The sequence below is a fragment of the Silurus aristotelis genome, assembly GCF_946808225.1.
Source record: "Silurus aristotelis genome assembly, chromosome: 16".
Classification (NCBI taxonomy): domain Eukaryota; kingdom Metazoa; phylum Chordata; class Actinopteri; order Siluriformes; family Siluridae; genus Silurus; species Silurus aristotelis.
The window spans coordinates 17,364,996-17,389,238 of record NC_139589.1 but is presented as its reverse complement, the minus strand read 5'-3'; the positions used below and the strand labels follow the sequence as shown (position 1 = coordinate 17,389,238).

The 24,243-nt window shown below is 38.6% G+C and overlaps 3 protein-coding genes and 1 long non-coding RNA gene across 14 annotated transcripts in view; 1 reads left to right on the top strand and 3 right to left on the bottom strand.

Moving 5' to 3' along the window:
* The window catches only part of shroom3 (shroom family member 3), a 95,331-nt gene extending 92,343 nt beyond the window's left edge, over positions 1-2,988 (top strand). For all 11 annotated transcript variants that reach the window (XM_083565326.1, XM_083565325.1, XM_083565327.1 and 8 more), the window contains one exon: positions 150-2,988. In XM_083565326.1, coding sequence (XP_083421452.1) covers positions 150-485 — 336 coding nt within the window. In that variant the 3' untranslated portion in view covers positions 486-2,988. The remainder of the gene's footprint in view (positions 1-149) is intronic.
* The window catches only part of LOC310739423, a 195,388-nt gene that overhangs the window by 136,782 nt on the left and 34,363 nt on the right, over positions 1-24,243 (bottom strand). The window lies entirely within an intron of this gene.
* On the bottom strand, positions 6,067-9,223 carry sowahb (sosondowah ankyrin repeat domain family member B). The gene has a single exon (XM_083563839.1). It carries the CDS (start codon positions 8,842-8,844, stop codon positions 6,607-6,609), a length of 2,238 nt encoding a protein of 745 aa, XP_083419965.1. The 5' UTR covers positions 8,845-9,223; the 3' UTR covers positions 6,067-6,606.
* ccni (cyclin I) lies at positions 14,797-23,814 on the bottom strand. Its single transcript, XM_083565336.1, has 7 exons — positions 23,315-23,814; positions 22,202-22,358; positions 21,142-21,276; positions 18,672-18,746; positions 17,480-17,620; positions 17,004-17,234; positions 14,797-16,122 (listed from the first exon to the last, which is right to left on the bottom strand). The coding sequence occupies exons 2-7, from the start codon at positions 22,313-22,315 to the stop codon at positions 15,778-15,780; spliced, it is 1,041 nt and encodes a 346-aa protein (XP_083421462.1). The 5' UTR covers positions 22,316-22,358; positions 23,315-23,814; the 3' UTR covers positions 14,797-15,777.

Genomic DNA, 24,243 nt, shown 5'->3' with positions numbered 1-24,243 from the left:
CTACCTAATTTTTATCTTCATTAAACTATTTATTGTGCCCTGTTATAAATGTAGTTGTAGCTGCTAGTTCCTTTTACAGCCATTGCATTATTGTATATAGGATTAAACTGCTTCACTGTAATTCGAGCTTGTGTAATGGCTGTGTGCAGGCATCCTTGCAGCAGAAACAAAGGCAGCTGCGCAGTCAACGGGAGGACGCACGGGAGCTGAAAGAGAACCTGGACCGGCGTGAGCGCATCGTGCTCCAGTTCCTGAGTGGCTATCTGAGCCCTGCAGAGCTGCACGACTATCGGAGTTACATTCGTGCCAAACCGGCCCTGCTCATCCGCCAGCGCCACCTGGACGAACTTATACGCCAGGGAGAGGAGCAGCTCTGCAGACTGAATGAGAACACAACCCGAGAGCTCAATCCACAAACAAGCTCCACCCCTCCTTCTTGTAGCCTTCCTAACTCGCCAAGACCTACCACTGTGACCTCGCTCTGACTGTCCATTAGCCCTGAAAGCTGCTGAGAAGAGAACGCATGACAATGAAAGTTAAAACAAGAGAGAGAGAGAGAGAGAGAGAGAGAGAGAGAGAGAGAGAGAGAGAGAGAGACTGTTATTACTTTTCCATCACCGCTTACATATTTGGAAGTGCCTTAAGTGAAGGAATTTAAAACAACATGAAGGACAAATGTTATTGTTCACATAAGGAAGTGTCAATAGGTATTTTAGCACAACACGCTATAAAATGCCACTAACAGATTGAAAAAGGGTTTTCCTGCTTGATGTAATTCAGAATAAATAGTAATGCTATAATCTCACATGCACACAAACACAATCAAAAGATAATCCAACCGCTAACTATCTTCAAATTGACTCATTTCTGCAAATGTTCCGTTCGTTTCGAAGAGCTCGAAGGCTTTCAGTAATAGCAATAATAACTTATGAATATTCTACACAGAAAAGTGTGTACTATGTACAAAAACATTAAGAACAGCTGGCATAGTTGTTAGACATTTGTCTTCTGGAAGCACACATGCAGCTGTGACTGTATCACTTCTGTGTTGGTTGGAAAACAAAAACAGGATCCTTCTATTTCTGCTGAACATATTTTGTAAAAAACCCTTTATTGTCCCCAGAAAGAAAAAAAATCGAAATTATTTCTCTAGAAATATATTTTCATTAAATGTTTAAAATCTGAAATCAGTGCAGTTATGTACATTAACTGCAAGCTGAGATTTTCAAAGTGTGTGTGCGCTCTTTTGTTTCCAAGCTTAAAAAAGAGCCCAAGCGTGACCTGTGCTGCAGTTGGATCTCCTCTTACAGGCCTTTTGTACAGCACTTGTCTCTCTTTAGGAGTAGTATAAAGTGGGCCCATCCCGACCGAAAATACACACACGAGTGAATTTGTGCACTGGTTCGGATGGTAACTTATACATAGTTCATAAACATCCTAAAGATATTTTCCTATGTTTCAATCATAACCATAGTGAGCATGTTTTTTCACACTGCCAAATAATTATAATTTAATTTAAAAATACAAAAAAGAAATGGGGTTTATGGGCTTGGCTTCAGTGCTCCCATGTTTAAATGGGTGATTGTTCTATACTTCTTCAGCACACACATCTTTGTGCATAAGGGCCATGCACTGATTTCATCAAAAAAAAAATTTCCAAGCAACACTCATCTATCTTCGACAGAGTAAACAATTTATGACAGTTTAACATTGATGATGCAAGTTTACAGCACTGACCCCTGTTAGATTTGCCGCTTGAGTGCTGCAGTAGTACCACTGGACTCATTTTGGTTGTAGTGAAAAAGTACATCACTTGCTGATAATATTGGCAAATGTATACATATTATGCATGACGTCTGTCATTTAAATCATGTAACCCAAAAAAAATGACATAGGCTCTCTACCCTGAGCTACTGTCTTCGGTTTGCATTATGCAAACAGTTTTTGCTTAGTGTTCAGGACCACTATATTATACCACTGTGATCAATCCAAGCTATTGGTTACAACTGCAGAGCCCTTAACACATCTGTAAAATGTGAACCTTTGAGTTTACAGAGCATGATGAGATACGGGGGCAATGATTATGTGACCATTCCGATCCTCCACATCAACAGAGCACTTAATTCATAATTTTATAATAGCTTTACTACTTTTGGCTGAATTGCATACATGCTTTAGCACACACACACACACACACACACACACACACACACACACACACACACACACACACACACACACATGCTCCGACAAAGCGAAATCTGAGAACTGCCACACATTAGTGACCATGGAATTTTGAATTATTTATAAATGAGGATGTGTGTAATTTGTACATGTACATATGCTGTGCTAATCTCTCCAGAGTTGTAACGTTTGTAGTTTTTGAAGCAGATTTTGCTCAGAGTGCACATAGCTTGTACATAATGTGAATTGTTTATAAAATATGATATTCACAGTCTGTATTTTGAAAAAAAAAAAAAAAAAACATTCTGAATCCACACAACACTTATTAGAGATGGACATTTGGACAGGGCCCGTGTCTGTTTTTCAAAAATATGTTTATGGAATTTATCTTTACACTGCAATGGTTGGTTTCTGCAGCAGATACGGCAAACACTGTCCCTCTAACGGCCATAAATGTTTGCCGTGTATCATTTTCATTCTAAATTTCTTTTGAGTGCACATTTCAAAACAATTAAAACACGTTGTAACCCTGTACAGACACATGTAAAAGATCACTGTATGAGCATGCACACCTACAATGCTACCACCGATACTTCACTTTCTTTGCCTTTGATAGATGTAGAACTTCAGACTCAGCTTGAGTTCAAACTGACAGCTGAAGTGTTTTGTTGGGTTTTTGTTTGTTTGTTTGTTTGTTTGTTATTTGAAACACATTGGACTTTGCTTTGTGCTGTTTGGAAAGAAAAAAGGAAAGAACAAGCACAGACGCATTTTGCAAATAAATCTATTGTGTAAAAGATTAAATGCCAGTCATTTTGTGTCTCACTGATATCATGATGAATATTCGGAAGAGATATGAGTATCATAAAAGCACCACCACAGCCATTGTCATCCATTTTTCTTTGAATTTCTTTTGTCACCATCATTTTCAGACTTTATCCCACAAGTCATGCATCTAATCTTTCTACTTTAGGTGGCAAAATAAGAATAATGAAATAAAACCCTATCCAAATAAGCAGTTGAATTAAAAACAGAAATTTCTTTTTTGACAAACTGAAATTAAACTGAGCTGAATTTATGGTTGGTAAGATAAACGCTTTACAAAATACACTTCTTCCTTTATCTCAGTCTAAATTCCATGAATTGCTTTATATTTACTCTGCTCTGTTGACATTCCATTGTCAACATACCAAAATACAATATGTGACAATGTGTGTATGTGTATACAAACACACACATTATATATATATCATTTAATTTCATCTTCTCCCGCTTATCCGTAATTCGGGTCGCGGGGGCAGCAGTCTAAGCAGATTCCCCAGACACTTCTCCGTGTCCAGGGATCGGGCTGTCAAGGCCCCCGCCTTCGACTGCTGCCCAATCCTCTCAGCACCGGTCCCTTACGGTCCCTCCTGCAGGTGGTGAGCCCACGGGAAATATATATATATATATATATATATATATATATATATATATATATATATATATATATATATATATATATATATATATATATATATATATATAAAACGCTGTAAAGTGATTCGATGCTTTTATAAGTCTTAATTTATTTTATGAATTAAAACATGGAAAGCAAATAAACACGGAGAACAATGTTAAATAAATCAAGCATTTGGTATGACCACCCTTTTGGCTTTCAATTTATACTGTTGCACATTTTGTGAACAATTTTAAAGGATCAAAAGCAGGTGTATGATTGCCACATGCTTGGTATAATTGATTAATGATAATCAAGTTCATGTTTTTTTCTGCAGGCTATACTCAGCATGAACAATTCAAATATTCATAACTAGACATTGTCCATCATAACTGACACATTTGTACATAGAATCCAAATGGTCCATTTGTAAACTGAACACTTGTAAATAACATCTGTACATTCATTTAAACAGTATTTTTGTATATTCTGCATTTATAGTCTGGTTTACTATTCTGTTCATTATGTCTGTACTTCTCCTGCACTGGAAGCTCTTGAGTCAAATTCCTTGTGTGTGTGTGTAAGCATACTTGGTAATAAATCTGATGTGTAAGTAAGTAAATAAGTAATCTGATGTTTAGCTTTAAAAACATCTTTAACTACATGAGAAACAGCTGTGTAGGAGCACGGTGTGGCAAAACTCTGCTACTAAGGTGAGGTTGTGGAAGACGGTTTCAAGTATATATAAAATAGACTATTTAATACTTTGTTTTTACTGTACATTACATCTGCATGGTTCAACTCAAGTGAAGCAATATTGTGAAACCAGATTGCACCTGCACCGCAGGAACTCGTTCCATAAACTTGCTCAACGAGAAGATAAACAACTGAAGTGTCATATTCAGAAATGTAGCTGTAATAATACGGGTCAAATAAAACATTGTCGTAGCCATATACCGATAGTTTTCATTCCGACACTAAACCCATAATAAACAGCATATCTAGGGTAAATTGCTATTGCACACAAACCCAGCAAGACATCGTGGCCAAGGGTGATGATAATCTTCTGAGATTATGCTGATTTTCTTTGTTATGCCATAAGAATTGGTTTTTAAATAAAATAAAACATGTATAATACTCAATAAATAGAGTAGATTTGTCGCTTAGCTATGGAACGTTTAGTTTATCTGCTTTCACAGTTAAACTCTGCTTCCTGAAAAAAATGCGTCATAAGGTAATAAAATCCCTGCTTTAAAAAAGAGGTCAAAGTCAAGTTTATTTTTTATTATGATGTTGCGCAACAAACAATTTATGGAAAGCATGCAGGGTGGCTGTACAGCTCGTATCAATGCACACCCCTGACGTGTTTGAACATGCGTGCGACAACTTCCCACACCCCATGCAGAGATGTTTTGCATTCAAGAAGCAGACATATCTAGATCAGAACATTACTTTTTGACTTGTTAAAAAGCTTTGAATATTGCAGGGACCATCAAGTGCAATAGAATTCTTTTTTTTGGTCCTTGCTAGACAGCAGTAGCACAAAGCATTTAGTTGACATGTTTCATTAAACTCTATGTAGATTTGGGCAAACTTCAACAAATATTCCTTTCACTTGCTGCGCACCGACATAGCAGTACACTACCTAGGGGGGGAGAGAGGGTGAAAAGGTTGAGAGACAGGGAGTGCAAATTAGTGAGTTTAACTGGAAAGCTTTAATGTACAATCTATCCAACTACAGGTTGCCACGGTATCAGCCGGAACAACAACCAAAATGGAATGTTCTCTTTCTAACAGTAAAATCTTTTTTAAGACCTTGATTTTGATTCAGTGTGTTCCAGAATGAAAATCAGGGGTCGGATGGTAAAACATTAAACCTGCACTGTGAAAGCGCTGAAGGCTTTCATTGATCGGTCTTATCGGATATAACTCAGTATGCAGCCCATGCTTCCAATTCTAAAAATTGCATAGTTATATATATATTTTACATTTGCACAAAAATTTACATTTAAACTGGAAGGACATAGCATTTTAAATAAATGTATAATCATAGGCAATCAGATCGATTCTGGAAGGTCCTGCATTTGTAATGTGTTGCGAAAGGTATTGCTGCTTCACTCTTCCAACTAGTTTTTTTTGTTTTGGTTTTTTTAAACATTCTTGGAAATGTCATTAGGTAAAAGAACAGAGGAGTGAAGTTTTGGCAGAAGCTGGGTGTGTTTTTATTTTTTAAATCATGATTGTCAAGCGTAGGTCAGGGAGCAAGATCCAATTTCATATTTTTTTGTTTGTTCGTTTGTTTGTTTTATCAACCTTGACAATACCTTAATCTGACCCTTTACAACAAAAAAAAAAAAGAGAAAAAAAAAACTAATTAGGGTTGGAATACAGAATGACACATGATTACAAATAAATAAATTAAATGGATGAATAATGAGCAACAGTTGACTGGTTGAACTCTGAGCTTAACTGAAATAGAGACAGAACAGCAACATATCACCCAGTTTATACAAAACAATTCACTTTTACATAGCTAGCAAATAATTAGCAAAGTAAACACTGTTCTCAATAATAAAAAAAAAAAGAAAACATATGGCTTCTAAAGCACCCAAAATGTTTTAATATTTTGTTCAGGATAACCTTATAAGCATACAAAGTGAGACGTTCAATACTGTAAGCTAAAGTAACAAAAAGTGAAATTATTAAACCTTTACCTGTAGAATCTCATTTGCTATTTGAGGAACAAATGGTCAAAATCCAAAGTATAGAAGCAATGATTCTGCTAGACAGACTCTTTTACTCTTTAGTCACTAATATGTTTGGTATAACAATCTTCAGTCCTAATAGTCAAAACGTTGCAAAATATGATTTAGCTCAACATTCTGCTATCTTCTGTGAATTTTAGCAGCTGTATTGAGTCAGGCAGCTACTGGATTGTACAGTGGTACAGTTTCACAAGACTGAAGTCTGAGGCCTCGTTTCGTTTAGAGGAACTCTGAATTAGCAGAAACTCTGAGCTGATATTTGTGTTTGAATATTGCAGCAAGTGATGTGTTTCTCTTCACTGTAGCTGCTGATCTGTTGACAGGTGCTACTGGGGGTCTATCTAAGGATGACTGTACCCCTGCACTGCCCCCAGTCACCCCCTGGGGAGCTCCAAGCAAGTCCAATATATCCCGGTCATTGTTTTTTTCCAAATACTGCCAGGGCCTCTTACCAGCGTTATCCCTGAGGGTCACATTAGCCTTGAACTTGTTCACAAGAAGCCGCAGCAGATTTTTGTGCCCATGAATAGCAGCCAAGTGCAGTGGTGTGTAGCCACACGTAGTCCTAGTATTCACATCCAGGGTCATCCCTGCTTTTTGCACACCATAACTCAGTGTGTTCAACACCCGGTGGTCCCCATGCTTGGCAATCCAGTGTAGTACAGTATAGCCTGACACAAAGTCTCGTTTGGCCAGCAGGCTTGAATCCTCTCTAAAAAGGGAGTAAACATCAGTCCAGCTTCCGGCAGCTGCTTTCAAAAACCATTCGTGCTCCTGGTGGTCTAAGGGAACCTGGGTGTTTCTGTGACCACAGGATGATGAGTCATGGCCCAGGCTGCGAACAGAGCTGGCAGGGGACACACTGTCCAGAGGGCTGTGGGTTTGGCTGGAAGAGACGTTAAGAAAAGAGGTAATCCGGTGCAGTCGTTTGAGTCGGGCTGTGCCAGCATCCTCACGAAACGCTTGGTCCAAATCTGCTCCCAGACTTCGACACATCCGGCTTCGCATTCGGTATGACAGCCGCCGGGCAACAGATTTGTTGTGAGTGCTCTCATCTGGTGCTGAACTAGGAAGAGATGCTTGGATTTTCTCATCAAGAAGGTTGCCAGTTGAGTGGTGCCAGGTTGTGAGCTGTGGTAGTTGCCTGACCGCAAGGGAACTGTGGGTGCCAGCCTGAACCGGCTCTAGGTCTTCGGGCAAAACAGCACCATTAAAATTCAGTGCATCGTCACTGGACCAGCTGTCCTGGGAAAATGCTTGAGGCCAGTCTGAGTAAATGGAAGAAGGCGGGACGAGGCTATTTTGACTGGAGGACAGACCTTGTAGACATTTCGGCTCCAGGTAGCCAGAAGCCACTCGTGGGTTAGGTGTTTCCAAAGGAAGGTTGTGCCTCTGCAAAGCAGGACTGATTGGAGCTACTGCTGCTGTCATCCCATAGTCCTCAGGTTCCTGAATGTAAATACCTGTGACCTGAACATTGTAATCCTGCCTGAATAGACTGTCATTGCTTTGGCTGAGGCCATCCTTTTTATAAGCATTAAAGTTGCAGGCATCACTAGAGGTTTCAGTTAAACACGGACTGGAAGTTGAAATCTGGGACTCTTTGACAAGAATGGGAAAAGGCCAGACACAGGATGAATTCTCGTTACATGACTGGAAAGAGCCGGGCAGATCGGGTTTGTGCGCTGTGTTCTTGGACAGGGAGGCCACACTCACCTCATGGTGTGGATATTTTGGAGGAATGTAAAAGGACTTTTGGCTGCAGCCATCTGCTTCTCGCAAATGTCCAGGTTTGGCAGCATAAACACCATTGTGATTAAGATTTGCTTTCACTGCTATTCCTTTTACCTCCAGTAGTTGGTCAAAGCTCTCCCCACTCCCACTCGAGCGTTTTGAGTCAGAAGAAAATGAAGACATTCCCAGAGTGCATGTATTTATAGGTCTGTCTTTTCCAGGGGCAGAGGACACCCTTTGTTCCCATGGTTGATATGATGAGGTTTGAATCACCTTATCCGAATAAATCTTGTCAATATGAGATCCACTGTTTACAATCCCTGCAACTGGTAAGATCTGTTTGGCATTAAGATCTTGTAAGAGCTGAGGTTTCAAAATGGGATCCTTACTGGGTTTAGGTTTGGCAGAACACACTTCTACCTGACTGCGTCCAGCGCCTCCCTGTTTCTTATCGCTCCGACTGCCTGTCGAGGCCGCGCTGGTGGCGACGTCTCCGAGATGCGGTCTGTACTTTTTCCTTAACATGACATAGGAAACCTCATCCTCCTGCTTGACCGTGGCCACGGTGTTCACATACTTTTTAAACAGCTCGCGGTTCCGCATTTGGTCCTCGTGCTCCCGCAGGAACTTTTTAAAGTGCGCCAGCAGATCCGCGTTCCGGACTTTACCTCCGTTGCGCAAGAGAAAGCGCAACACCGACTCCTGGGTGAAATCGGTAGCCATGCTTGTTCTGAGCTTCGGTGCGCTTTCGTCGAAATTCACGTCTTTTCATCAACCTGTCGGGCGTCTCAGCCGCGCGGCCACGAATCCCGCCCACACCGTGCGCGCGCGTGCGCCGTGTGCGCGCGTGCACGCTCTGGAGCTCCACCTGCACACCTGCGCGAGAGGGGTTACCTGGGTTAGATGATTTGGAATGTGTTCAAGTCAAAGCAGACAATGAAGCAAAAGGCTTTCAGTTTGACATCAACAAAGTGGTAAACACTTTGGATATACTCGGGTTTCGATGTATTAGAGCTGAAATGATTGATTAGATCTAGATTAAAAACCTGTATTTAATACGCACTCATTTTATTAGCTACACTTGTATTCAGATATATTGGGACAGTTTTTCTAAATTGAACGAATTCAAAATGCATCTTTTTAATCACTATTTCTGTGATGCATGCTTTGTGCCATGATAAAAAACATGTATATGCAAATAAAATACATTTTGAGTACTTTCTTGACTTCTAGATGATCTAGCTGTCTTTTATTGCCACAACTCAAAGAAAACAATACTGTAAAGTTCACAAGATATCTGAACACTGCGAAACAAGATATATGTTTTGCAGTGTTTTTAAATACTGCATAACCCCTTTTGTAATCATGTATAATACGTTCAAACCTTTTTAAAATACCACGAATACATACTAATGTTGAAATGGCCAGGAGGAGCTGGTGCAAATTTTACATGACATACTTGTCACAAACAACACCTGTTTGTGAAATATGCAAAGGCAAAATTATAATCATAAATTTATTAAAAGATAGCATCCAGAAGGGTGTTCTGGGATCTAGATAACGGTGAAAGTGCATGTGAACAGCACTACAGGCAGAAACAGGTTTGAAGTAGACAAATAAAGGCTGTACTCAAGACAAATAAAAGTAATAAATGAGCATGTTTACCTCCCTAATGCCTTATGCAGTTGGATACAAATGTTTCACAGAAAATACACATATTTTGTATCTTTGATTATTTGTATATTTGTATTCACCTTGATGAATGAGGTCCAATTACTAATTATGTTGGCAACATCAGAGAATAGGTACAGTCAATACAATTTGTGAATTTTTTTGTTATTTTCGAAGTATAAATTGTTGTTCCTCTGTATAAATTGATTACAACTGGTTGATTATTGACAAAATAATTTGTCAGGAATCAACCAGTTGTAATCAATTTATACAGAGTGGCAAAATTGTTATGTTTTATCGCCTACAGTTTTTTCTTACATTAATTAAAGCTAGATTCAGAGCCACCAAAACATTTTCCACAAGTCTCTTAGAATGTACTGGAGGACTACACCCAGAGGAGGCAAAAACTAGTGCCTGAATATAAATATATGCACAGTGAATGTGAGATATATTTACACACCCCTGATAAATTGCAGGGTTCTTTTTATTTTAGTATTTTTTAAAGAAAAATATACAATTTATGACCATTTGTATTAAAAGGAAAGTGACTATAATCATAATTAACCAATCAAACTCCAAATATAATACATGTCATCAACAAACTGGTTCTGAGAGCTTTTAATATATATATACAAAATCTAATTATTAATGTTATATATTAAATTAATAATAATGTGTAGATCAGAAGAGGGCCACAATAAATTTTCAAAACATTAGCACTATGGAGCACCTTGAAGAAAATTATCAACAAGTGGAGAAAATAACACGGTAACAATGCCAAGAACAGGATGTCCCTCCAAAATACATTAAAGGAGAAGACAATAATATGTGAGGAAGGCTGCCAAGAGGCCTACAGCAACATTAAAGGAGGATCTGACCAGTACTGCTCACTCCCTGCATGTGAGAGACCACAATCAGTCGTATTCTTAATGCATCTGGACTATGGAGTGGTGAAGCCCTTTCTCTATCTATCTTACACATAACCCACTTCCAAATGATCTATAAAATCTGCAGGACTCTGGTAAACAAATTAAGATGAAGAAGAAAAGTGTCACATTCCAGCAAGTCAATATATAAATCAAATATATTTGATAATTTAGTTATGAAATCAGACCACTCTGCGCTTTTGGCAATATTGAAAAATAAAGGCAAAATGAAAAAAAGATTAGGTTTGTACTATCAGTCAAATAGCATGCTGCAGAGACAGCGGAATTCTTATCAGCGTATTATGATTGGCCTGTTTCTTTTTTAACTCTGAAGTCCTTACAGACAAGGCCATTCATTTTTTTCTACTGAATATAGATACTTGCACAATACTACCACATTAAGCACTGCTTACCCCATAATAATATTTCAGCCTGTGAAATGCCTTAAAGCCCTACAGTCTTTGCCAGTGTTCCAGAATATACAGTCAGTAAGTATCTGCAAAATCATACCATTTTCTCCTCTGGCTGCATTAAGTGGCTCGTATTATACACTATATTAGTTTATTGTAACTATTTGTGGTTCTTTTGTTTTTAGAAAAAAACATTGAATATGTCCAAACCTCACTTGTTTGGTAATATGAAATGTCGTAGCACTGACTCAGTAACACATAAATCATAAAAGATCATGAGAATCTTTAACAAACAGTTGTACTAAATATCGAGGAGCCACTGCGGTGTATTTCTGATCTATATTTCTGAACTAGCTGAACTTGGCAGTGAAACTGGCACTGGAGGAATGGTTTTACTGGTTAGAGAGGGCTGGTTTTTATTAGTAAACCAACCTGGTTTAAAACCACTAATGCTTCCTGTACAGACTTGACCCATCCTATCTTGGAAAGGAGATTGAATGTCTTATTCTATTGCTTTAGTCTTGCTTCAGCTTTTTTGGCACAACTCACGGAAATGCCCCAAAATGAAACATTATATGCCAACCAAGCAGTGTGACAGATTGATCACCTGGACTTACACCTCTCTCCATGCAAAATAATAGCAACTTAACAAAATTAGCTTCAACTGCTATTCACCAATGTATGTAATTTTTTTTTATTCCAGAGAACATTGTAACAGACTGTAAAGCACACAAAAGGTTTAATCCCAAGATATCATCTTCAAGCAAATAGACAAGTGATATAGGCAAATCAGGAAATGGGCTAAGAAACTTTTGCACAGACAATCAGGAGATCTGTGTTCTACACCTATTCTGGACTGAATATGCACAGTTTGTTTGTTTTTGTTTTTTTATCACAGACCAGTGTTTAGAGAATGTACAGAAGAAACACACAAAATAACAGACACAACCAGGTGAAATAATGCTCTACACAAGAGACATCACTGAGACACGGTTACAGAAAGTCTGCATCTGTGATGTCGTTTATAGATATCAAGTCCATCACAGGGTGCCATTCACAGAAACTTTCACATCCTTATTTACACTTGGGTGCAATTTAACTTATACAGGATGTTTATGACAGTGAAGAACACAGGTGCATCTCAATAAATTAGAATATCATCAATTTATTTTAGTAATTCAATACAAAAAGTGAAACTTGTATATAATATAAATTCATCACAGACAGACTGATATATTTCAAGTGTTTATTATTTTTTTTATTTTGATGATTTTGGCTTACAGCTAATGAAAACCCAAAATTCACTATCTCAGAAAATGTAAATATTGTGAAAAAGTTAAATATTGGAGACTCGTGGTGTCACATGTTAATCAGCTCATTAAATCAAAACACCTGCAAATTTTTCCTGAGCCTTTAAATCTTGTCTGTCTGGTTCAGGCTACACAATTATGGGGGAAGACTGCTGACTTGACAGTTGTCCAAAAGACCGTCAGTGACACCCTGCACATGGAGGGAAAGACAGAAAAGGTAATTACTAAAGAGTGCTGCTGTTCACAGACTGCTGTATCCAAGCACATTAATGGAAAGTTGAATGGAAGGAAATAATGTGGATGAAAAAGGTGAAACAAAGTTCAAGAATTTGGGGAGATTCACAAAGAGTGGACTGCAGCTGGAGTCAGTGCTACAAGAACCTCCATGCACAGACGTATCCATTGGCTACAACTGACTATTTTCTTGTGTCAAGTCACTCCTGAACCAGAGACAACAACAGAGGTGTCTTACCTGGGCAAAGGACAAAAAGGACTGGACTGTTGCTCAGTGGGCCAAAGTCGTCTTTTCAAATGAATGAAAAGAAGATTTTGCATTTCATTTGGAAATCAAGGTCCCAGAGTCTGGAGGAAGAAAGGAGAGGCACAGAATCTAAGTTGCTTGAGGTCCAGTGTAAAGTTTGCACAGTCAGTGGTGGTTTGGGCAGTCGTGTCATCTGCTGGTGTTGGTCCACTGTGTTTTATCAAGTATAAGGTCAACACAACAATCTACCAGGAAGTTTAAGAGCACTTCATGCTTCCCTCTGCTGACCAGCTTTATGGAGATGCTGATTTCAATTTCCAACACAACTTGGCACCTTTTAGGTATTAGTACCAAAAGTACTAATACCTGGTTTAAGGACCATGGCATCCATGTGCTTGTTTGGCCAGCAAACTCTCCCGACCTAAACCTCATGGAGAATTTAAGGGTTTTGTAAAGAGGAAGATATGAGACACCAGACCCAACAAGGTAGAAGAGCTGAAAACCACTATCAGAGCAACCTGGGCTTCCATAACATGTCAGCAGCTTCACAGAGCGATCGCCTCCATGCCACTCCGCATTGCTGCAGTAATTTATGCAATTTTTGAAAATGTTTTTAGTAATTAATTAATTTTTTTATTGGGCTTAAGTAATATTATAATTTGCTGAGATTCTGAGTTTTGGGTTTTCATTAGCTTTAAGCCATAATCATAAACATTAAAATAAATGATATTCTAATTTGAGATGCGCCTGTACATGGCACTTTACTAATTTTGACACACTTGCTAAATAAGACCAAAGAAGGCTAACAATTGTGTAAACAATGCAGTTTATATATATACACACACACACACACACACACACACACACACACACACACACACACACACACATACATACATACATATATATATATATATATATATATATATATATATATATATATATATATATATTATACCTTGTGTGGTGCAAATTAATAACATCAGTGTGAATTCATCTGAAGTATATTCCCATTAATATTTTACAGTGTTAGTACACATAATTTGACTAGGAACAGGAAATTGTTCAACCCTGACTTTCACGTTTGTATAATAGGCTAAATTCTCCTTAGTCATTTACCAAAATTGTAAGATAAGTAATATAGCTGTGATGTAGGCAAAAGATTGTTGAGCTTCATAAAATCAAAATGACAGTAAGATTACAGCAATAGATATTTACAATATATTTCCAAAAGTATTGGGTCACCTAGTCATAAGTATAGTATGTGATTTTTGAGCATCACATTCCACATTTAGTTCCAATTTGTGCTTATATTTCCTTCCACTCTTCTGGGAAGATGTTCCACTAGATTTTGAAATGTGCTTATGGATATTTGTGTTCATCAGCCACAAGGGCATTACAAAAGGCAGGTACTGATGTAGGGTGAGGAGGCCTGGGGTTGAATCAGTGTTTACATTCATCCCAAAGGTGTTCAGTAGGGAATGCTAAATTAAGAAAGAAAGAAAGAAGCTTTATGCTTGTCACATGTACTTTATAGCTGAGTGAAATTCTTTCTTCACATATCCCAGTGATGTTTGGAAGATGGGCCTTAAGCACCAAGTTACCACCTCCACCACCAATCATATAACTAACAGGTGAAGTGAAGGAACATTGATAATCTAGTTACAATAGCAAGTGCTAAAGGGCAGAATACATACATAAATAGAGTTATTAAAGAGAGAGTGTTATTATAATTGTAAGGTGGATCTGATTTGGCTGTGTCTCTAAATATGGGCAAATTCATTAAGCTGATGACTTCCAGTTAATCACACCCGGAAGACAGAGGTCCACAGAGGTTTATCACACACAAACACAAAGAAAAACTCAAGTCTGCCAGGTTTCATAGACAGTTTCCATTTATTTGAACCTGGTGATGTTTTGGCAGTGAGGGCGTCCCTCCTCCCTCCAGAGAAGAACAGAGCCAGTGGAAAAAAAAGATTATCAGGAAAAAAAAGGAATGGTAATAGTCTAAAGCTTTTTTTGTGCCGTTTCAACAGGTTTTGTATTTTTTTTTTTTCAACCTTTTTTGTTAAAGTGATCCTACAGGTAGATTTTATTTATTTTTCTTTCTTTCAAACATACACTACAGTCTTTTATGCCAGGCATTGGATGGTGTGCTTACATGAATTCTTCGTTAATGCTCTGTTAAACTGAAGCGATAGGGATATTATCACTGTTCGACCACACACCTACATGGCTAAGACATGAAAAAAAGGAACAAGGCTAAACAGCCAAAACAGAAAAAGAACGAGAAAGTGAATGGAGAGAGAGAGAGAGAGAGAGAGAGAGAGAGAGAGAGAGAGAGAGAGAGAGAGAGAAATAATATGTAGTTATAAAAATGTTCAATTTATTTCCAAAACTTTATCTAATTCTAATTATTTCAACCATGTCATTTTAAAATAACAGCTTTAATCAAATCTAGCAAATTGAACATTCAGGAGTGACATGCACTCTGGCAAGAATAATAAAAAGAAAACATGAGAGAGACACAGCACTCAGAGGGATGTAGGGGTAAAACACAGATAAATACATATAAAGTTAGATTTAAAAGTTTTCACAGATATATGCATGACATATGACAGACATTTCAGTATGAATGGGATGGGGAGTAGTAACTTAGATGTTTGTGAATTTTTCTTAGTTTCATGTTCTAAATTTTATCTTGTTTTTAGTCTTGACAGATAAATGGTTATGAAACAACTGAGGCATATTTTATTGGTGTGTATGTGTGCACATGTTATTGGCTCTGTTCTGCTCTAAAGGACGGAAAGACGCAGTCGTAACTGCGCTCTGGCCCCATTTCAACCCAAAGCGTGTTGCTAGGAGACGGAGACAGGCTGAAGGGCAGGGCATGGTGTGGAACCATCTTCGGTGGATTGGTAGCCTGAAGTAGCCCCACCCCCACCTCCTAGCTCCTCCTCGTTGTAGAGACGCTTGATGCCATCGAAGTATTCGTCCACGTCCATCAGCTCCACCTTGCGCTTGGCCGAGGGCTTCCTGCGCAGTGGCAGAGTGGGTAGGATGGCATGAAAGGTCACACCAGGGTCGTGAGGTGATTGCAGCGGGTGGCAGACGTACACAGTGTTGGGAGGCAGGGATGCCGTATGTGTGGAGAGACAACGTGCCACTAGCTCTCGGCAGCTGATCAGCTTGGAGCTGTCGATCTGAGAGAAAGAATACAAATAATATTGCTTGATCAGTGGGAGCGTGAAAATATAAATGATGTGAGGAAATAGAAGTCGATAACATTTGATCTCTAAGACAAGCAAATCACTGCGCCTTGCACTTTATACACTCGTGCGCTTTATTGATTCAGAAAAATTGAAAAGCACTCATTATCTGTTGGTGTGACACTACGGCATACACTCTCTACTTTATAAGAAAGCATTAGCCCGAGATTCCCAATAGCTAAATCCTATGGATTACACTAGCTGCTGGAAACACACCACCATTTGTTACGTAAATAATTAAGTAAAAAAACATTTCCTCACACGATTACATCGCCACCAGCCTTATATTTGGTAAAACAAGGGACTTTGGGCCATGGATCACATCAATTTTTATTTCCTGCCCACTCTAGCCTCAAATTGCTGTTCTTGAGTAACAGGAATCAAACCCAGTGTGGTTTTCTGCACTTGTAGCATCCACCTCAAGAGCTGACATGTAATGCATTCTTAACTCCCCCCCCCCTTTTTTTTTTTGTTTTTGCTCACAACAGTTCTAAAGTGGTTATTTGTGTTCCTTCCTGTCAGTCTAGCCCCAAGTTCCTCTGACCTTTATCATCAACACTGCACTTCTGCATAGAGCACTTCCACTTAATGTAGGTTATTTTGTTTTTATGTTTGTGCATAAACCTTCTACTGGTTAGATTATTTGCCACATGTTATAATACAAATGTAGTTCATGTGCATGTAAATGTGTGTATACAGATGAATTTATTGAGACTTATTTATGACACTATAATTGTATATTTGTAATCTATTTATTTCTGTAAGGCTTTTAAATTTTCAAACTGAATTGAAGTGGAACTAAACTGTATCTTTACCTGAACTTTGCGCAGCAGGTCGGCAGCCAGAGCGAGCCAATCAGGACAGAGATTTTCCAGCTGCAGCGTGACGAGAGCGAGAGCCAGCATGGAGCCACGCTCCTGCAGCAGTGCATTATGGGAAAGGCAGTGCAGAAGTTCCTGAGTGAGCAGCGCAAGGTGCTGTGATCGATTCAGACCCAGTAACACGCCTGAACTCACAGCCTTACAGCTGAACACCATTGCGTGGAACTAGGGGAGAGAGAAATAAGATCCAGTTAAATAATTTGCAGTACCGTCCCCCACCACCAGGTGGTGCTCCCTGAACCCAAACATAACACCCAAGCTCTTTTCTGATCTCCAGTGGGCATAAAATTAGGCAAACAACAAACATTTTTCTTTCATTTTCAAACAAGACAACTTTTTTTAAATATAAAACTGGGTGCTTCAATTTACTGACATTTTGCAGTAATTTGGGACGTACTTATGAAACTTACAATATGCAGGAAATCAAGAGGAGTGGCTGCATGCAGGTTCCAGCTGAGTTTATCCAGAATAATCCTCTCCATCCTCAACACCTCAGAAGGAGTACATCCACAAGCACTGCTGCTGATCAACTCTTGAAGGGAAGGGATACACTATACACACAGAGACACATGACATGAAGAGAGTGAAACCAACTATTTAGTATTACTTTTAACTATTTTGGATTCTGTGTAGTGCAATACACTATATGGACCAAAATATTGAGACAGCTATCCTTTCCAGTCATAGGTGGTTCTTTTCCAAACTTACCACAAAGTTGGAGCCACACAATCAGATAAGATATCTATGGAGGCAGTGGCATGACATTTTCCTTTTACTTGGACTAGGAGACCCAAACCTGTTTCAGCATGGCAATGCCTTTGTGCACAAAGTGAGCTCTATGAATAAATGATTTACATGGGATGGAGTAGAAGATATCGAGGCGCTTGAAACAAAAAGCTGTGATCTCAACCCTACTAAGCGCCTTTGGGATGAAGTGGACTGTTGCCTGCACCCCAGACCTGCTCAACCGCACTCCAAAAACACATAGGAAAATCTTCTCAGGAAAGTGGAGCATATTATAACAGTAAAGATGGACTAAATGCTAAATGGGATTTTTTAAAAAGCAAATCTAATGGTCAGGTGTCCACAATCTTTGGTGTGATTTTTTTTCTTCAGGATTTTATTCAAGGATACCTAATCAAATCATAGGAATATTTTAATCTCTAAGCACGCAAATGACAAGACGTTTGTAGTTCGTAATTCCGGTTCTCTCCATGCATGTGTTTAATGGTATTTGTAGTAACGTCATAGATTTCTCTTTCATTTTTGTGAATCACGCAGTAAATAGGTTCATTATTCATGTAGAAAGTAAAGTTTTGGGTGAGGAATTTAATTTATTGTCAGATACTGTCATGTTATATGAGAAATAGCTGATCATTCTGAAGGTGAAAACTTTTGAAATGAGTTTTTGGAGGAGTATGAGAGAGTCCTCGTGAACGAGAACATTTTCACTTTTCGATGTTCTCTCTGGAATGTGACGGACTGCATTTTTCCATCATTAACATAAAAACCTGTTTTAATCACTATTCACCATCACTTCTTTATGGATAGATGAATGTTAAACACCGTAGCCAAGCCCTTTTTTTGTGATATGCAACTCACCTCATCCTCTTCACTTGTCTTAGCTGCCAGGAAGAAACAAGTTATAGCAATGCAGCGCAGGTACTTGGGACGAGCCTGACAGAGAGACAGGGGAGAAACAAAAAGACAAACAGAAAGAGAGAGAGAGAGAGAGAGAGAGAAAGAGAGAGAGAGAGAGAGAGAGAGAGATGTTGCAAATTGTTACACTACATTATTGTTTTGAATAACCTGTGTTGTGTTACTGAGGGTAATTGGTAACGCAATACAATTTATTGCAATTTTCTGCAGGGGTCTGACCCTTTACACATTAGTCATGCGTTTTACTGTGTGTTGTGATCGCACCAATGAGTTTCAGGATGAATCATCCTGCTCTTTAAAATATCATACTTTACAGCAATCGGTAGGAAATGTAATCTTAATTGTGCAACACACCATCACAACTAGTTCCACATTGCAGGTTTACATGCGCACCCCTTACGTTTACTTCCTTTGAACTACTTCCTAATTTCTTTAGCAGAATGAAGAAACCCTGATACATGTAACCACCATGTAGGCCATGTTTTCTTAACCACCGATGACGCTCAGCAACAAAAAGCAACACAACAATGTGTCTCAGAACACCCTTTTTTCTGTTATGAATGAATTGGCAATTGAAAAATGTTTGAGTTTGTGAATATGGAATTAAAACTCACCAGTTGTATTCGACTTAGCCAAGTGTTCAGCCAATATCAGTCAACTATATTGGAAACTGGAAAATAGTCCAGATCAGCAGAGGCTTTTGGCCAAGAGTTAAAATATGATTTTGACCGTAAATAAATGAACTCGGCTCAAAAAAATAAAAATAAAAGTGTGAAATCTAACATTTCACAAACAATATAGATGAAAATTAATTCGTGTGAAAACAGCTTAACAGATAAAAAGTCGATTTGTTTTAGGGTTATAGTGAAAATGTTTTTTTGTTTACATGTGCATTACAGTGGGATCACCTAAAATCCATCATCTAGGTGGCCTTTCATGAATGGTGCTGCCAACAAGCAGCTCCTGACTACACTGATGATAATATTACACCCTCTCCTTCTGTCCTTCAGCTTGATTTGGTTCTCAAGGATTAAATCGTTTATTGTAATTTTTTATAAACATTGAATCCACCGTAAAATAAATAATAACGAGACGGCATAGTGGTGCAGCGGGGAGTGTAATCCTAGTGTTGATCTTGAATGTTCACCTGAATATCATCCAGGTTCTCTGAGTTTCTCCCACCTCCCAAAAACATAACAGCAGGTGGACAGACTCTGAATAAACTTCATTGCTGAATGTCGCACAAAAGTGTATTGACTCTTAGGAGCAATTTATCAGAGCTAAATACTGAAAACTAAAACTAACAGCAGGTGTAAATAGTAAAAATGAAAGCATCTCGTTTCATGTTAAAAATAGAGCGCTGAAAAAACAATGACTAAAACCACATAATGAAACAGATCCGGGCCAACACGCAAACCTGCTTCACAAATGTTCCACAGAAAAAAAGTGCAATTGGTTGTACCTTCTTCAAGGGCTTGGTTAATGAAGTATTGGTCACTTTTGTTTATATCAAGTACAAACATGGGCAACAAGCAAATTAGTGAAAACACACTAATCTCTAAACTGAAATGTTTTTTTCCACGTTAACACACAGTGACACGGCAACTGTTTTTACACCCTGCCATCTTGTTTCTAGTAATGTTTAGCCTCTGACTCAACCTGTAGTTTTTAATCTGTACTTTAGTGCAACACATTTTCACAAGAAAAACAAAAGTCCTGCTGTTCTTTGCTGACTTAAAACTTTTCCTAATGTTGATAAATGGTTTATATCAATGTTTTAAGTCAATGTCTTTCCTGAAATGAGCTCCTCCAATTACTTCTTAGGGATTGTACTTTGTTTCTTCCTGGTCAAACTTCCCTGGTCATGATGCAATTTCTATTCCCGTTAATTTCAATCCCAAACTACAATCCTGTGTAAATGCACATATCATAGGACAGACACAGACACAGACACAGAGAGAGAGAGAGAGAGAGAGAGAGAGAGAGAGAGAGAGAGAGAGAGAGAGAGAGAGAGAGAGAGAGCGAGCGAGAGAGAGCGCGCGTGCGAGAGAGAGCGCGCGCGCGAGAGAGAGAGAGCGCGAGAGAGAGAGAGAGAGAGAGAGAGAGAGCCGGGTAAATGAGAAAGGGACAGAGATGAACAGATTGAGCGTGAGATTTAGTCTGTAGGACTGCGTGTGAGCACAACAATGAGGCCGAGATACAATACTGAATTGCTTTTAGCTCGTGTTCTGCTCAAGTATTTTATCCAGACACGAAGGAACACATTTGGAACTTCTTTTTCCTCCTTTTAACTCGTTAGAATAGTATTGGGTTGTGTGACCTTTTTGTAAAGATGCAGTTTAAATTGTAGGCTAGAGTAATGTGCCCGTTAATGATTTATCCTAAATGGATAGAGGTTGCAGAAAAACCCTACCTTAATGGTGGAGAGAAACCGGTCGAGTATGGAGATGGCCAGACAGAGAGTTTCTGGATAAAGCTTCAAGCACCGGTGCACATCAAGGAGCCACCGCACGGCCTCGTCACGCTGGGCAGGGGAGATATCTGTATCCTGCAGAGAGAAAAAAAATATATTCATTATTCAGTAAACACTAAACAAATTGTGTTTATTCCAAACAGCTACTGCTGGGCAAGGTCCTTAACACACTCTGATCCAGTTTCCTAACGAGATTTTCACTGTGGTGTAATGTATATGTAACAAATAAAAGCCTCTTCATACTCTGCCGCAATATTCTGAAGCACGGCCTTAGTCTGCTCGACTTTCAAATACAACGCTGTGACCCTGAATTGGATAAACTTTTATCAGATAAAAGACCCTGGCCCCAGGATGCTCCCGTGTTTATGAACGTGACCTTGCATTATCTTGCACATTTCAACAGTATTGGATCAGGCTGAAACGTTCTCGAACCTGGTTTGCTGATGTAACACAGGACTTGTCTTACACCTTGAGGAATTTCCAATGATCATGTGATTGAGATTTAGCATGGCCTGGAATTATACCACAACAGACATTTGAGAGATTTGACCTAGTTATTGTAATGAGATTTTTAGAATGGAAATATTGCATTTTACGCACTATAAATAAATACTCGTTATGCTCTTGTTACTGTTTGTCGACAATGTTTTTGATGTGATAAGCTTTTGTGTTTTAAAATTAGATGCCTGTTGTAAAACTACAGCAATATTGACCAACTTCTGTAGCCATCTTAGGACACATCTAAAAATCAGCAGTTGAGCTAATCAATATTGGGACGGGCCATAACAAGCAGAAATAAATAATGCATACAGTTAAATAAAGGTAACATCAAAAAACAGCACAGGTGTAAAGTTTTATTGCATTTATCGATATACAGCCCATAAAAGTAACTTCTGGTGTGTCTAGCTTCAAAAACCTGAAAACAAGTTATGCTAAATGCATTTCATTCCACTGCATCCAAAGCAATCCAAATTAATGACAATACTTGACACAAGGTTACCTGGTTGGTAGGTTTCTTAGGCACGTAGCTCCTCCACAGCTCGGCTTCCCTAGAAGCTGCCTTCTCCAGAAGAAAAGACAGCTTCTGGCCTTCCGTGGGTTCGGCAAACTTCATCGCGAACCCAGGAAAAGCCTACCTCCCCACTGGATACGGCAACCTGAAACAGATGGAAATAGAGCATGTGTGAGAAAAGCAACAAAGATCCTTGTCACTCAAGTCCTCTGCGGACGGCACCACACCGAAAACCCTTTGTGAAAAAAGATTCCAAAATCAGGCTGTGCCTAAGCATCACTATTACTCCAGTGGATAATCTTCTCTGGATACTGTACACCTTTACCCAAGACTGTTATGTGCTCAGAATGCATGTAATATATTTGTTTCATAGCATCCATCTGTGAACAAGAAATGCTTCATCATCACTGGTTGCACCCAACAGAGAACCGATCGAGCCTGGATCCTCTCGATAGATAGATTTAATCTCCACAATTGACATATGGATTTATGTAAAGCTGTTGGGAAAAATATGTATTGTATAAGGACATTTACAATACAATATTACACTGTGTGCACGCGCACATTCATTAGTGCAAAGAGTCTAAGTACACAGTCTCAAGTCAAGTTTTTTTTTGTTTTATTGTTTTGAGAGGCCAGAGTTTGACTTTGGAACTAGTATTTCAGTACACTTTGGTTTACACTTTAATGATCCATGTAGTGACAGAAGTGTTCATGAAGAACAGCTCTGAGAGCCACCAGGCTGCCCGGAGCACCTCCGTGACCTTTTTTTTTTTTTTTTTTTTTTTACCAGGACATGGTCAAATCTCGTTGACAGATATGTAATGTACAGTATTTACAGATGCTTTCTTTACCAGTGGAACTGAACCTGGAGGCTGAATAAACGGGTTAGAACCCGGATGTAAACTCCGAATGGACCCAAATATACATACCATTGTCAGTCTTCCAGGCTCGGTATAATCAAACTATCCTGGTTTTCCTAACGGGGTGTTTCTCTTTGTTTGAAAATAGTTCAGTGGGTGTTAATATTTATCGACAGTTTTATTTACATAATTATGTGCACACAATTGTATGCGACAGATAAAAGTCAGTTTGCATTACCTCCCCTGCAAGGCTGTGGGAAACGCAGTCCGACTTGGAGATCATCCGGTCCATTAAACTGATATTAAATCAAAGAGCAGGTCGAATCGAGGCATCTTTACAATTCCGTCTTCACCTCCATTTTGTGTAAATTTAAGGCGGGTTAATGCATATATACAAGTTATAAATTCAAAAGAAACGGAATATAGACTAACGCGTCTATACTTCCGAAGAGGGGACTGAAAAAGGAACGAACAGGCCCCGCCCACTTACTCCTGCGTATTGCCTGTGTAAAAAATGTTATTAACAGGAGAAATGTATAAATAAGAAATTCAAACTTTTTAACATTTAGTAATACGAATCGACACTCGGTGTGATCTTTTAAATATATACATTAAAATTTAATGTTACAAAAATCGGTGTGGAATCAAAAGCGATCTACGGCGCTAGAACTACTTTCTCTTGCGAACGCACCATTCAAATGGCCTTTATGTAATACGTCCGTCCTCCTGGGGATCTCAGATACAAGCACAACAACAGATCATCCAACACGAAAAATCACCGAGATAGAAAATAGAGTTTAATATATTTGTATATTATTAACATATAGTTTATTTTAATAATAAATATTTCATATTAAATAATATTTCAATAACATTTATTTGGGGTTACTATATGTTGAGGCATACAAGGGTTAATCAGGATGCTTGTAACATTTAGCCGTTTGTTTCATGCAGAATACCTACGTAATCAGATACGGAACATTAAAAAAAAAAAAAAAAACTATTCTGATAACCTTTTTTTATTTATGCATTAAACCTAATATGTGAAACTATCATTTATTAAATTAATTATTTATTAATAAAAGCAAAGATATGCGTCGAGTTGTTTCTCGATCAAATATTAATGCGTGTTTTTTGATAAAACAGCACAATAATTTGGCATAAACC

What these genes read in the sequence shown, in the direction of transcription:
- ccni (XM_083565336.1), bottom strand. Translation starts at nt 22,315, where the DNA reads ATGAAGTTTGCCGAACCCACGGAAGGCCAGAAGCTGTCTTTTCTTCTG. An exon ending in CTAAGAAACCTACCAACCAG is followed by an intron (nt 21,277 to 22,201) that starts GTAACCTTGTGT and finishes TTCTCTCTGCAG; the next exon opens with GATACAGATATCTCCCCTGC. An exon ending in CTCTTGATTTCCTGCATATT is followed by an intron (nt 17,235 to 17,479) that starts GTAAGTTTCATA and finishes TCTCTCCCCTAG; the next exon opens with TTCCACGCAATGGTGTTCAG.
- sowahb (XM_083563839.1), bottom strand. Translation starts at nt 8,844, where the DNA reads ATGGCTACCGATTTCACCCAGGAGTCGGTGTTGCGCTTTCTCTTGCGC.